Below are 13,702 nucleotides of genomic sequence, written 5' to 3'. Positions count from 1 at the left end.
GCATTTAATTTTCGTCATGTCATGATGCCCAAGAAAATGCTCATCAAGTTGGAATCATCTGAAATTGCTGTCTGGTTTTTTTAATCGTAATTATGCTTAATTATAATGATGCATACAAATTAATGGCACTTCAATAAAACAGAAAAAAGCCACGACAATAACGCATTAAAAGCGGACATACGCAATTTCGCAGAAGGGGAAATAACTTTAAAAGCAGGAGCATCAAAACCGATGGAATTTATGCATAATATTCAAGAAACAATGGGTGAAGTAATGTCGAAATTTAAGTCGAGCATTTTTGTACACTTGCAAAATACTTAAATTAATAGAAACATTTTACCTAAATTCACATGCTACCTTATCAAATGTAGATGTTTCCCAAATTATTATAGCTATGTATTTAAGAACTTCTTATAAAGTGCATACTGTATATCATAATTAAAAGAGACGACACAGTGTCAAAGGACAGCCTCCAAAAAGCCAACAATTATGCCATTTTACCCAGCAACCATCGACTGCAAAGAGGATTCATCCAGCGGATGTATATACACTTTATATACATGTGTATCTATAAAATAGCATGTGCTGTGTCTGCCGAGTTGAAGTTGACAACTCTTTTGACACCGCTGTGGGCGGGGGCGTGGCAAAATGTCACAAAAGTTGCAAAAAGTTCTTTGCCCAGAGGGTTAATGTATTTTTAAGCAGGCCATCAAAATAAAGATATTTTTTTCCCCCATTTAAAAATGAACAATTTTACTACAAAAAATTAAAATAATAATATTGAAAGGAACGAGAAATGTTATTTGAAATTCTTAAAGATGCTCTTTTTAAAAGCGTATTCTTTGTCACACAATTTGACTTCCATCAACCTCTTCATTTATTATAATTCGAGCATAAAATGCAAGTCGAGTGCTGATGGCGATGATATCCTCTTTCGCCACTCGCCTTCTTTCACTTCCTGGCATCTTTATGTTCATCGCCTTCCATCAGCGAATAATAACGATTATTATTATAAACGCCTTTTCGAAAATGTTTGTCCTGACTTGTCGCATTATTGTCAATAATTCGATTCGCACAATGTGCTGCGAACACTCTTCGATTTTTACGATGCTATCAATGTCCGCATTAAAGTGTAGTTAAAATGCATCTCAGTGGTTGCTGCAATATGGACACTCCATTGGGTGCCACCAAATGTCAAAGACGAAACATTAAAATGTTTATATTCTTTAGCATACTTTGAGTAAAATCCAATTAGCTTTTAAATATTTTGGTTTGGTATTGGGTTTCTTGACGGCCTTTAAGATTTTTATTAGCCAAAGCGGTTTCACCGAAGGTTGTATATTTATTGAATGCATTACAGCATACACAGAAAATAGTTATACAAAATTATTTACAGTTATTTAATAACTCATGAAGTTTAACTAAATAATTTATGAAGCCTAACTAAATAATTTATGAAGCCTTACTAAATAATTTACGAATCGTAACTCAAATAACGAGTTGTTGAACTAACCGAATTTTCTAAATTACAGCTGACAGGTAATATTTTAAAATACCAACCCGAATAAAACTCAAACATCCTCACATTTGAAATCACCTAATTTCGGAGCGAAAAACATCTGTTAAGCGGCTGCCAATCACTGTGTGAAGTCTTTTTCCTATTTCCTTTGCGCTGGCCCAAATTATATTCAATATTTCAACTATTTTTAACGACCCCACACCGCCAAAGCCAAAAAAAAAAGCGATTTGTCTTGTCCATCGGGCCTGACGGCTCCCAGAAGTTTACACCCAAAACGACCCCCTGAATACGTGAGGAAAAACCGACTAAGTTGGAAAAATCTAGCTCCTTAGAAACTGCCGACAATCCACCGAAATGGGCATTTTTCAAGTTTATTACGCGGGCATTCATCAATTGCAACACGAAATGAAAATGCACTTCAAGTATTTTCAACCAAAAAAATGCCTTAACAATAAAGCTACACAAAAAACGAAAACAGGGGAAAAACTAAATAGAAATCAAAGTTGAACGGCAAACAAAAAGGGTGGTGGTAGGTAGGTGGTCGATTCAAGTGGTTTTTCGATAATATTGCAAATGGTGAGTGGTTTGGTTTGCTCGGACGGTGGGTTCCAGCAAAGCCTTCTGATTGTGAGCAACAAAATAAATGTAAACAAACCGCACTGAAAAAAAAACTACAACAAAACATACACAAACACACATACACACACACACACAAGGGAGCTGGCTAAGAACAATGTCATGCAATCAACTTTAGGCCAAGAGCAGCCAGCCAACAATAAAAAATAAAATACAGCCAACGAGCAGAAGAACTGAGCTGCAATCAGAAAACTAAAGCCATCGGAAAAGCAACAGGAGAAACAAAAACAATAATGAACATTTTTTTTTATACCCGTTACTCGTAGAGTAAAAGGGTATACTAGATTCGTTGAAAAGTATGTAACAGGCAGAAGGAAGCGTTTCCGACCATATAAAGTATATATATTCTTGATCAGGATCAATAGCCAAGTCGATTTGGCCATGTCCGTCTGTCCGTCCGTCTGTCCGTCTGTCCGTCTGTCCGTCTGTCCGTCTGTCCGTCCGTCTGTCTGTCCGTATGAACGTCAAGATCTCAGGAACTACAAAAGCTAGAAAGTTGAGATTAGGCATACAGACTCCAGGGACATAGACGCAGCGCAAGTTTGTCGAATCATGCTGCCACGCCCACTCTAACGCCCACAAACCGCCCAAAACTGCGACGCCCACACTTTTGAAAAATGTTTTAATATTTTTTCATTTTTGTATTGGTCTTGTAAATTTCTATCGATATGCAAAAAAACTTTTTGCCACGCCCACTCTAACGCCCACAAACCGCCCAAAACTGCCACGCCCACACTTTTGAAAAATGTTTTAATATTTTTTCATTTTTGTATTGGTCTTGAAAATTTCTATCGATTTGCAAAAAAACTCTTTGCCACGCCCACTCTAACGCCCACAAACCGCCCAAAGCTGCCACGCCCACATTTTTGAAAAATGTTTTGATATTTTTTCATTTTTGTATTAGTCTTGTAAATTTCTATATATTCGCCAAAAAACTTTTGGCCACGCCCACTCTAACGCCCACAAACCGCCAAAAACTGTCCTTCGCACTTACACTAGCTGAGTAACGGGTATCAGATAGTCGGGGAACTCGACTATAGCGTTCTCTCTTGTTTTTTTTTGATGTGAGTGCTTTGCTGCTTTTCCGAGCTTGCAAGGTGAACAATTTTACAGTTTTCCCTCACGCTTTTCCCGCATTTCATTTTCATAGTTCTGTAGATTCTAGCTGGTGCTCTTCAGGTGCTCGGCAGGTGAGAGATTAATGCGTATTATCAGCTCGTTCGCTCTGACCTGCTCGTTCTGATTGCGATTGTTCAAGGCAACCGAAAGCCACTGCAATATGTCGATTGAATTTCAGCTTTGTGGTTTTTATCGACGCAAATTGTTGCGAACAAGTTTCAGGGTTAAGTTGATTGCATGATTGTAGCCGGCGGAGCAAACAACTCGGAAGCGAAGTGTGTTTTAAAGATACATATAGTCGTAGTTCAGTGAATTAGAAATCCCTTAACTTAGCACTACAAATAGCCATTGATGTGCGAAATCCAAAACCATTAGCAGAAATGGTCGGCTTATAAAAAATTAACCAAGTTTCATGGCCAAGTTGGGTTTTAAAAGTTTTCAAGTATTTTTTATTTATGGAACCTCAGTTTCTACCGAAACCGCACTATAAATAATAGAAAATGAAAATGCAGTGCGATTGCTTAATAAATTTATTCAGCTTTACCGCGATGAATGTTCAGCTTATGAAATAGTAAATAACACTATTGTTTTTTACGGCACATATTGGATAAATTTATGAGTAAAATAAAAACCAGTTAGTTTAAAAAATAATAATAAGTTTATGAGTTCTATTTTCAGCAACCTCTGGGTTTTTGCTTTCCAATTTTCGCTCTATTTTAAATCAAGTTTCATTAGCACTACCATTTTTTTTTTTTTGCACTGATTTCCTGTCTTTGGCAGTGCTTCTCTAATTGAAAATACGAGTAACTGCGTCTGAAACTTTTGTGGGTTATTGGTTGGGGTACTGAGTTAAATCCATAAATTTGCTGGCTGTGCAATTTATATCGCCTCGCATGGAACATCCCCATCTCACTTCGACGCGAACGCCTTTGTTTTTTTGCTGGGTCAAGGTTGACAGAGCGCTGCGATATACGTTTTATGCTTTTTTTGTACTTTTTATTTATAAAGCAGTGAGCTTCCCAAGTTGGCAAAAAGAGCCAAAAAATTTACAGAGCAGCAAATATTAACTATGACATTTATGACACACTTCTCTACGGGCTTTCTTACAAGACAACGACAACGAACAGCGAACAACAAATACGGCGGGAGACAACAAACAACAATTTATTGTCACGTGCCAAAAAGTACAAACACACACACACAAAAACACACACTTATACACTCAAAAAATTGTATAACTTTGGCAAACAAGAAAAGTAAGTGAAAAACGAGCTAGAGAGCGGAAAATGAACGGGGAAAACAGCTTAGACAACATCAACTTCTTGCCAACTCTGCACGGAGTTTTCCCAGATATTATATATCCACCTCTCTCTCTCTCTGTCGCATTCTCTGTCCCACTCGCTGCCACCAAGAAATGCCATAAATTTTGTGATTTCCCATAAATTTTCGTCTCGGCATCTCGTTTCTACTCCCCATATTCTTTGCATTGTTCATATTTGCATATGAAATCATGTGTTAAAATGCAGAAGCTTTTTGAATATATTTTCGTGTGCAACATTTCTTCGACATTGAAGAAAGTGAACGGGGAGATGAGGGGGCTGAGTTGGGAGTACTGCCTTTGTTGGTAAACAAACATATAAACAGTTTTCCTTGTTCATATTTCTAGCGTATTTTGTTAGCAAACGTCAACTTGGTTGACTGCACAGAATGCATCGATAGTTTTGCTTGATTTTCGAGCTTTTTTCATTTTTATCCCAAAAGAAGGCACTTGTATTATCGCAAAATATCCCGAGCATAAAAAGAATTTTGGATCATAAAACGAGTAAACATGGTGACTTAGTTTTACTTGATTTTTGCGAAAATAAATATAAGTTAGAACTATACTTCTTTTTTGTTGGTAAGTGCAGAACATATATATTCACCCCCTAAAAATAACTAATATAATCAGAGTAGAATCAACGAAGAATTGCTCAAGATAAGATCACGAGTGACCATTGAACCGAACCAGAAGAAACGCAAAATTTGCAATATCCGGTGGATTTGACTTAAAGTATTTTTGTATCTTTTTTGTGGTGTCTACTCCAGGAGGAACTAGCCAAACGAAAAACAAAAGAAATTTCTGCTGAGTCAAAGTGCAAAATAAAGAGTTCAGCTCGTTTCAATTGGTCAAATCTGGCCTTTTGTCTTCATCGCCTCGTTCATTTAGCAAAAAAAAACTGGCAAATAGTGTTGACACTTGAGATTTTCTGTCATAATATCTAGAAATTTGATATTTATAATAATACAGCTTTTTTGTTAAAGTTCGTAAACTAAATAGCTGCAAAAACGCAAAAATTTATATAAATGAACAGTATTTGGCTCGTTTCTAAAATGGTATAAATTGTTTAGAATCGAGGTTTTGAAACTTGAGGTGTGATTTTAAAGATCCGACAACTCTGGCCTTCTATGTACGTCGGCAGTTTCTAAGAGAGTTAACCTAACTAGTTGGTTCCGCTTTTGTTTGGTTTTTGCCTGCCTTTTTTTTTTTTGGTCGGCGACATCGCGGGAAATTCAAACTGAACCGAATAAACAAAGGATGGGGGTGGGGGTGGGGGTGCGAGGCAGGCAGATCGAGGGAAAGTAGGAAAAACGCTGAGACGGAGTCGCGTCAAACGCTTTTCCGCCTTCTCAGCTATGCGTGGCACGTTGCCGCGCGCTCAAATTGCTGAGAAAGGTGAGAAAATTCGAGGGAACTAAACTGGAGATTGCACGACCAAAGCAATCCAGACCAGAGAGGAAAACCGATTTTCCTTCTGCGCTTGAGTGCCGTCATTTTTCGGCTAGGCAGCGTTTAAGACGAGGATGTGAAAACCCCGGACTTGTGAAAGCCATCGATGTGAAATGGTTGGCAGGTGGCTAGGTGGCTAGGTTTTCCAAATGAATTGGCCGTGTCGAAAGAAGTTAACCTAATGGCTGACTAGCTGCTTTGCATAAATTTTTTCCCCGAATTTCCAATTAAGTTTGCAATTTTTTTAATTTTCCAGAGTCCAAAGTCGAAAATTTGCAATGACCTCTGATCAGAGCTGTTTATCTTATCGCCTGTTTGTATTTACTTTATTCTAAAAATAGGTACAAAGTTGATTTTGGGCAAAACGTAAAATCAAACATTTTGCTATTTATCAGTTTAAATTGAAAATTTATGCATAAATAAAAATTGTTCTGAAACTGGTTTCTCCGACACATCTGCTTTATTAAAAGAACCATTTTCCTAAAATATACAAATCAAGTATAGAGAATATATTGCATGTATTAATTCATCTGGAGCGTTGAGACGTAGGCACTTTTCAAAGTAAATTCAGTTCCACGAACATAGTGGCAAAATAACGATTTGCTGATTTATTTGCTATATCTGCCGCACCTTTCGTTGCTTTTCTTTGTTTCTACTTGGACACGCGCCAAAATACTTTGCCCAAGGCAGTCAGTCGGTCGTTCGGATGGATAGGTGCTGCCCAGCCATCCATCCCAGATTCTATATCCTCAACATATATCCATATATATGTACATATGTCGCAACTCGAGGTGGGCTCACTTTCGCCATTCTGGTTCGGCGAAAGAAAAACAAACATGGCTCAGTGCTCCCGCCCCAAAGAAATGATGAAAGCTGAAGAGCGAAGAACGAAGAATGCCGTAGAATGAACAATTCTTTGTTATTTCTCTTGTCTTCGTGGGTCGAGTGAGTCACCCTAATGGGAAGAAACGCATGAGTGCGACTTGCCGCGATTGTTTGCGGTTTTTTGATGAGTGTGCTAAAATAAAACGCTCACTTTTTACAGATACATATATGTATGTACCTATGTGTCCCTTTTTGGGACTAAAAATAATGCAATTGTAATACACAAACACGTAATGGATGTGTTCTTTAAAGAAATTCGTTACCAAGCAAAAGCACAAATCAGCTAAGAAACTTCAATCACATTTTCCCAACACCTGTGTTCAAAAGTGCCGAAGAAAGCTGCCCAAAAATAGAACCGCAAAGTATGGGAATAATTACATTTTTAAACAGACTTACGCCAAACACCAGAAATCGAAATCGAGTGAAACGAAGCTAATACAAAGCAATTTATATGTACATATGTGCACAAACAGACAAATGGAAATATTTGCCATATGCCAACAGAAGAACAATACTAATTGGGTTTGATGTGTGAGCGTGGAAATGAGCAGAGCAAAAACAGACATCAAACCGACGAAAATTCACACGCCTCCACACGGCGAACAAAAACGAGAATCTTTTTGGGGGGAGCAAATGGAAGATTGGAGGGATAGGGGGTTTAGGGGGTTTGGAATAATAAAAGGAAAAAATATCCAAGAGCAACGCACGTTGCAGAAATGCTTTCTGCTTTCTTTTTCAAAATCATTGCTGTTTGCACAAGTTCTTGTTCCGTTTCTTTCACCCCCGTAGATGCGTAATTTGTTTCAGGTTTTAATTAGTGCCGAACTTTGGCAAGAGAATTTATGGGGGAGGTGCGATTTGGATTTGGATTGGGATTGGAATCACCTTCGGGCGATGGTGTTGTTTATTTACCCAAGTAAATGCAAATGAATTATTTCGATTTGCTTTGCTGGCTGCTTATTATTGTTTTTATTGGGCAAGTGGAGCGCATCTCGCACTAGAAATCGAATTGAGAAACCCCGACGGCCTCGAAAATTCAGCGGAATTTCAAATTCGCATGAATCTCTTTTTTTAAACAAACTAAGGAATAACAACACTTATGATTAATAAAATGTATCATTTGCAATATGAATGTAATTATTACTTTAAAAACAAACAAACATTCCTTAAGCGATAGATAATAATTTGAAAGAACATTATTTTCAGAGATATTTCCAGTGAAAACAAGCAGTACTCATTATTTTTGATTTATGCTTATTTATACAGGAAATTACAAACAATTCTCTTCAAATTTGTTTAGTCTAAATTGCTCACTGCAACTTTGTGATGATTCATTTTTAAAACTTTCTCTCACTTTCGAGAGCAAACTTACAATAATGAATAATAAATAGAAAAAGAATATGAGCGTAAATACTAAATTATTTGGAATTTCAACCTATAAATTATAAATCTGATTTTGTTAAAACATGCTAACGTGACTCGCCTAACAAAACGTTCTGTTGAAAAACCTGTTCCAAGCTAAACTACTTAAAAACCTTTTAAAACTTTTGGGCAATTAACAAAAGTTGAACAGTCTGGGCAAAAATTAAACTTTTAAATAAATCGAAAGGCCAATAAATTATAAATCCGAGAGCAAAACTTATTTTTAATGGGAGAGAGGGAGACACAAACAAATAAAGCATAATTGGGAGGGGCAACAGCAACAACACACGGACATTAGAAAGATGAGCGCGAAGAAGAAGATGCGATTAGACGGCACGGGAGCGCAAAGAATAGGAAAACTAAAAGTAAACTAAACGGCAACCTGTGCAGCGTGCCAGAGTGAGATAGCTGCACAAACCGGTATCGCAACAACAATTGAACCGCAAAGAAAACGCGAAGAAGACACACACACAGACTATAAGAAAATAATGTTAGCAACTAAAACAAAAACAGAACGAAATGAAATGAAACGAAACGAAATCACAAAGATAATGATTGACAAAGGCAACAATGTAAAACTGCAACCAGGACAGAGCGAAAAGGAGAGAGCGGTAAAAAAAGAGACGAATCTGCGGCACAAAAGAGAAGCCGAGTACATGCAACAAGCTGCAATTCCCCAAAAAAAAAATAACAACAACAAACCAGACCGCACGGCTATTTTTGTCATTAGATTAAATATTTCAGATATTTTCGCACCTATTTTCGCACAGTTTCACCCACATTCGCCAAAACCAATTTATTTATAAACAAAGTAAGTGCTAGCTCACCTGATGACTGGAAAATAGGCGCCTGTAACTTTGGATTGTATGGAAAATCTCAATTTAAATTTGTTGTTGGCTGTTGCTTTGCTTGTTGTAGTTGCTATTGCTGCTTATGTTGTTGTTGAATTTCACGCGAAAGCAGGCAAAACAACAACATAAAATCACAAACGCTTGCACGCACATACGTCACACACACCCGCACACACACACGGGACGCACACACACTTGGACAGCTGAGACATAAACACACGGAGAGCAAATCGCAGCGAGAATGGGAGAGAGAAAGAGACGGAGAGCGATAACAAATTTGTTTTCTGGTTTTTCTTCACGATTTTATTTCACGCAATTCGAATGGCTAACCATATTTTAATTCCGATTTAATTCGCCTTAATCACTGTGTGTGCCGTGCGCTTGCTAATTTTCAATTTTTCACCGCAGTACACCGCCCGTTTTGCTGCTGTTCTGGCAATCGTCTCTCTCCTGGCTAAAAACATATGATTTCGGTTGACAGAATCACGATAAAAACACATAAATGCGAACAGGGCGCGCGCAACAACCTCCCACGACAATCTCTCGCTTCGGAATTTGGAACGAAACTGACACTTTTGCAGCGAAACGCGCTTAAATACCCGACTAGAGATGGAAGCGCACGACGAACCGGTTCGATAGTTCGTGAGCGACCAGCCTTCGCACATTGGGGCAAAAGCGTGTGAGTTGTACAATCGAACCAAGCATTAGACAAATATTAAGTGTAAACAAGTCGGCAGGCATAAACTTTGAAATAAGTTTCCAATTTAGTCGGAATTCAAACTGTGCGCTATAAATAGTTTTTTAAATTAACTCCACGCGTTGTGAAGTCAAAAGTTGAATATATTAAATCTGAATATTTCAATTATATATTTCAGAGTCTGCCTGAAAGATTGTTAAGAATAACTATTAAAACTGCATATTTAACTGTGAAAATTATTAACAAATTCAAAACTATATATAATTGATTTGTGACAACCTTACTGCATTTTGCGTGCGTCACTTACATTTTGCGTGCGTCACCTTACATTTTGCTACCCTGCTGCATCAGCTGTTCGTGTTGTTCGGCGAAGAATGGATTTGACGCTGGACAAAAAGCTGCAGGGATTCCAGTTGGTGGCCCAGGAGAAGGTGAAATAGTGCGTCAGAAGAGGAAAACTATTAACTATCTGTAATTCAACTGCAGCTTTGTTCCATACTATGTTCGATACCTGGGAAAAAGGAGTTGATTTTGGAGCCCGACTTGATAAAGCCACTGGAACATGTTGTCACTGCCTCCTGGTTGAAGTAGGTGTTTAATTCATATTTTATAAACATATACGACTTATATATACCCCTTAACAGGCTGAAGGGCATTCAAAGGATCTACAAACATGATGCCGCACAACCTTTACCCCGATCCGCTGATCAGGTGCACATCTACATGATTCGCAGTGTTTTGGGCACATTTCAGACTCTACTCAAGCAATTGCAACCAGTGGCCTTGGAGGAAATGCCGGACATAGCCATGAAGATGTACCACATAGTCTGTGTGCCCAGTTGCTACTCCTATTTCCAAACGCTGCTGGAACAAGCTGGCCTCTACGGACTGGTGCAACTGCATCACTTCAACTGGGACTTTATCTACTTTGATCAGGGAGTTCTTAGCTTGGAGCTGCCCAATGTAAGTAGCTGCACCTATAACAGTAACAAAAGAGGTTTCTATATCGGACATCCTTATCATTCAGCTGTACGAGTGCCTCTACCTCCAGAGAAACACGTCTCCATTGCCTTCGATGGCCCAGAGCCTGCGATTGCTTCAGATGATTTGCGGGCAACCGTCCTTGATTCTTAGCTTTGGTAATCACTCGTCGCAGCTAATGCAAATGCTGAAGACTCTCGGCAAACTCCCGGCACCCACAAATCCTCCGGACTATGGCGGCTGGCTGGTTATCGATCGGGATAAGGATTACCCCGCCAGCTTGCTCACTCCGGCCATCTATGCAGGTCTTCTTTTAGAAGTTTTCGAGCAACGTTCCGGCGAGATTCTGGTAGACAATTCCAAGAACAAGATCAGCAGCCAGCGTGTGGAGTTGCTCCAGGGAAAGAAGCCCAAGACAGGCGTAAACCCAGCCAGCAAGCCCTGTTCCATTCGACTTAACTCCACCTCCGATGAGATCTACGGCGATAATCGCTACAAGAGGTTCGCACAGGTTAGCAGTTTGATTCACGCACAAGTGAAAGCCCTGGGATTGGAACTGCAGAAACTCAATGACATGCAGCTGGACGAGATGCACGACTATGTGGCCAGAAAGCTGCCCAAACTAACCGAGCTCAAAAGCAAAGTCCTCAGGCATCTGAATGCCAGCGAGATTGTGATCCAAATGATGGGAAACTTCAGGAAGCTGCAAACCCTGGAGGAGGACATACTTAACAATGATTCAAGGAAGCGATTGCTGAGCGAGATCGACGAGCTGTTGACCACAGACGGACAGAGATACAACACTCTGCGACTGCTGTGCCTGTTGCATCACTGCGTTGGCGTGGCGCCCGAGGAGCTGCAGATCTTTGCGAGGAACTACTGCAATCTGTTTGGACACCAGGAACTGGGTGTGTTCCAGCAGTTGTCGCAGGCGGGCTTATTGCCACCACTTGTGGCTGAGAAGAAGGCGCCAACCAAGCTGCTCTCAAATCTACCTCTGCCCAAGTTCCAGCAAACCGAGTTCCAGGCGAACGCTAATCGGCTAAAGCTGCTCACCTCCAGCGGAGATGGCCAGGATGGAGGTTCCTCGTCCAGAAGCCAAGCTAGTGGCTTGCAGTCGTGTCCTAGTTTTGTTTTCAACGGCACCTACATCCCATTGGTGGCGCAGCTCTGCTCCATTTTGCTGAAAACCAATAGTGCCGAGGAGTTGTCCTCGAAGCTGGGAATGATTGAAGGGCTGCAGCTTCATCTGGACAGCGGCAGAACCACGCCCAAGGCCTTTGCCAGCCAGCTGAAGGCAAACGGAGTTGCAGATCACGATGTTTTCCCCCTGCGTCTCAGGAATCTCTTTGTTTTTATTGTGGGCGGAGCCAGTTATGCGGAAATCGCCGCCTGCGATTTTGTGGCGAAGCTAACAGGTGCCCAAATAACCGTGGCATCCGACTCCCTAATGGCGGGCAGCGATTTGATCGCCACCGCCTTTAACCACTGACCATGAAGTAACTAAGAATCTGTGTATCAACTGTTTTATATATATTTTTATACCAGCAATGATGACAAAGCTAGTGATTAACAATTTTTGAAATTTACAACTTAAACAATGCTCTTTTTTCGAATAAATATTTCTTAAAAGCGACATTATTTGGCTACTTATCACCACCGGCTCTGGTCATTCCAGGCACTCTGTAGAGCAGCTCCCCGTCATCGTCGTAGTAGGCATCCTCCACCCGGTAAGTGGCGCCTTCGCGATGCAGTTTTCGGGGTATAACGATGCGTGTTTTCACGTGGGTTATTTCATACTTGCGCTGATCCGCGGCACTGATCACAATCTCGCTACTCGCAAACTTGGGCACGAAGCTGGGCAGGAATCCGGTGCCACTGGGATTTTCGATGGGTCGCTTCAGTTCCTCTGGAACTGTGGGCACAGACTCAACTAACTGCAGCTCTTTAAGCTCCTGCAGGCGCATCTTCTTTTTATTACGGATTTTATCCAGCAAATAGGTTTCATCTTCGGCAACAGACGGTTGTGCCACATAGCCAGATGGGATTTGTGGTGGAGGCGTCTCTTCTGGTGTGGAACTACTGCTGCCCAGCAGCTTGCGGAATTCGTTGACTTGCGGAGTGGGTAATTGTGATTTTGTGGGCCAATCCTGCGTCTTTAGTTCCCGCAGATCCTGTCGCCTTCGCTCGGCGAACTTCTGCAGATGCTGGAGGAGAGCAGGTGGGATACTGAAGTCACCCTTTCCCGTCTTTAAAAGCTGCCAGTTTTTAATAACAGTTTCATCGTGGGAGCGTATCCTTTGCACACTTCTTGGTCGCCACTTGGCCCTCAGAATTTTCTGCACAATGTCCGGAGTGGCGGGAAAACTCTCGGCCAAACGCTCCTCGCTCCATTCTTCGGGATCTCGCTCGTGGAGCAGACGCATCTGCTCCTTTTCGGCATGGAGCAAGAGGTTGGGCAACTTGGCGTCCCGGAAATACTTGTGCTTTATCATAAACTGACGGATGCGATCGCGGTGCTGTTGCTGTTCCTTCTCGTATTGGCGGTGCGTCTTCTGCACATCCATGAAATCCGACTCCAGGTCGGCGTAATCCTCACTAGCTTCGCCGCTCTTTGCTGGATGCTCCTGCAGCTGCTCCAGCTGGTATCCCAGTCCGGGATTGGCGCGACGTGGAACTCTGGCCAACAGACAGGAGCGAGCGGTGTGCAGGCCGCGTTGAATCATTTGGGCAGTCATCTTGGTGCACAATTTGTAGTCATTTAGTTTTCAAACTTTTTGTTTACATAAACAGCCGCATGCAAGCCGCGATTGTGACTATCGATA

At 40.8% G+C, this 13,702-nt stretch overlaps 3 protein-coding genes across 7 annotated transcripts in view; 1 reads left to right on the top strand and 2 right to left on the bottom strand.

Annotated features, from left to right (window-relative positions):
* The window catches only part of LOC6538519 (furin-like protease 1), a 136,233-nt gene extending 126,458 nt beyond the window's left edge, over positions 1 to 9,775 (bottom strand). For 4 of the 5 annotated variants that reach the window (XM_039376386.2, XM_015193413.3, XM_015193414.3 and 1 more), the window contains exon 1: positions 9,176 to 9,775. The gene's annotated coding sequence lies outside the window, so the exon portion shown is untranslated. The remainder of the gene's footprint in view (positions 1 to 9,175) is intronic. The other variant, XM_015193415.3, reaches the window with a different exon arrangement.
* A 435-nt stretch (positions 9,776 to 10,210) lies between these two features.
* On the top strand, positions 10,211 to 12,513 carry LOC6538513 (vacuolar protein sorting-associated protein 33B). The gene is made up of 4 exons (XM_002098999.4): positions 10,211 to 10,327; positions 10,383 to 10,483; positions 10,541 to 10,859; positions 10,924 to 12,513. Exons 1-4 carry the CDS (start codon positions 10,271 to 10,273, stop codon positions 12,367 to 12,369), a joined length of 1,923 nt encoding a protein of 640 aa, XP_002099035.1. The 5' UTR covers positions 10,211 to 10,270; the 3' UTR covers positions 12,370 to 12,513.
* On the bottom strand, positions 12,401 to 13,696 carry LOC6538512. Its single transcript, XM_002098998.3, has one exon. The coding sequence runs from the start codon at positions 13,613 to 13,615 to the stop codon at positions 12,524 to 12,526; it is 1,092 nt and encodes a 363-aa protein (XP_002099034.1). The 5' UTR covers positions 13,616 to 13,696; the 3' UTR covers positions 12,401 to 12,523.
* Between the last annotated feature and the right edge of the window lie 6 nt (positions 13,697 to 13,702).

The sequence above is a fragment of the Drosophila yakuba genome, chromosome 3R (genome assembly GCF_016746365.2).
Source record: "Drosophila yakuba strain Tai18E2 chromosome 3R, Prin_Dyak_Tai18E2_2.1, whole genome shotgun sequence".
Lineage (NCBI taxonomy): Eukaryota > Metazoa > Arthropoda > Insecta > Diptera > Drosophilidae > Drosophila > Drosophila yakuba.
The sequence above is the reverse complement of the archived record's forward strand: the minus strand, read 5'-3'. Positions and strand labels throughout refer to the sequence as shown.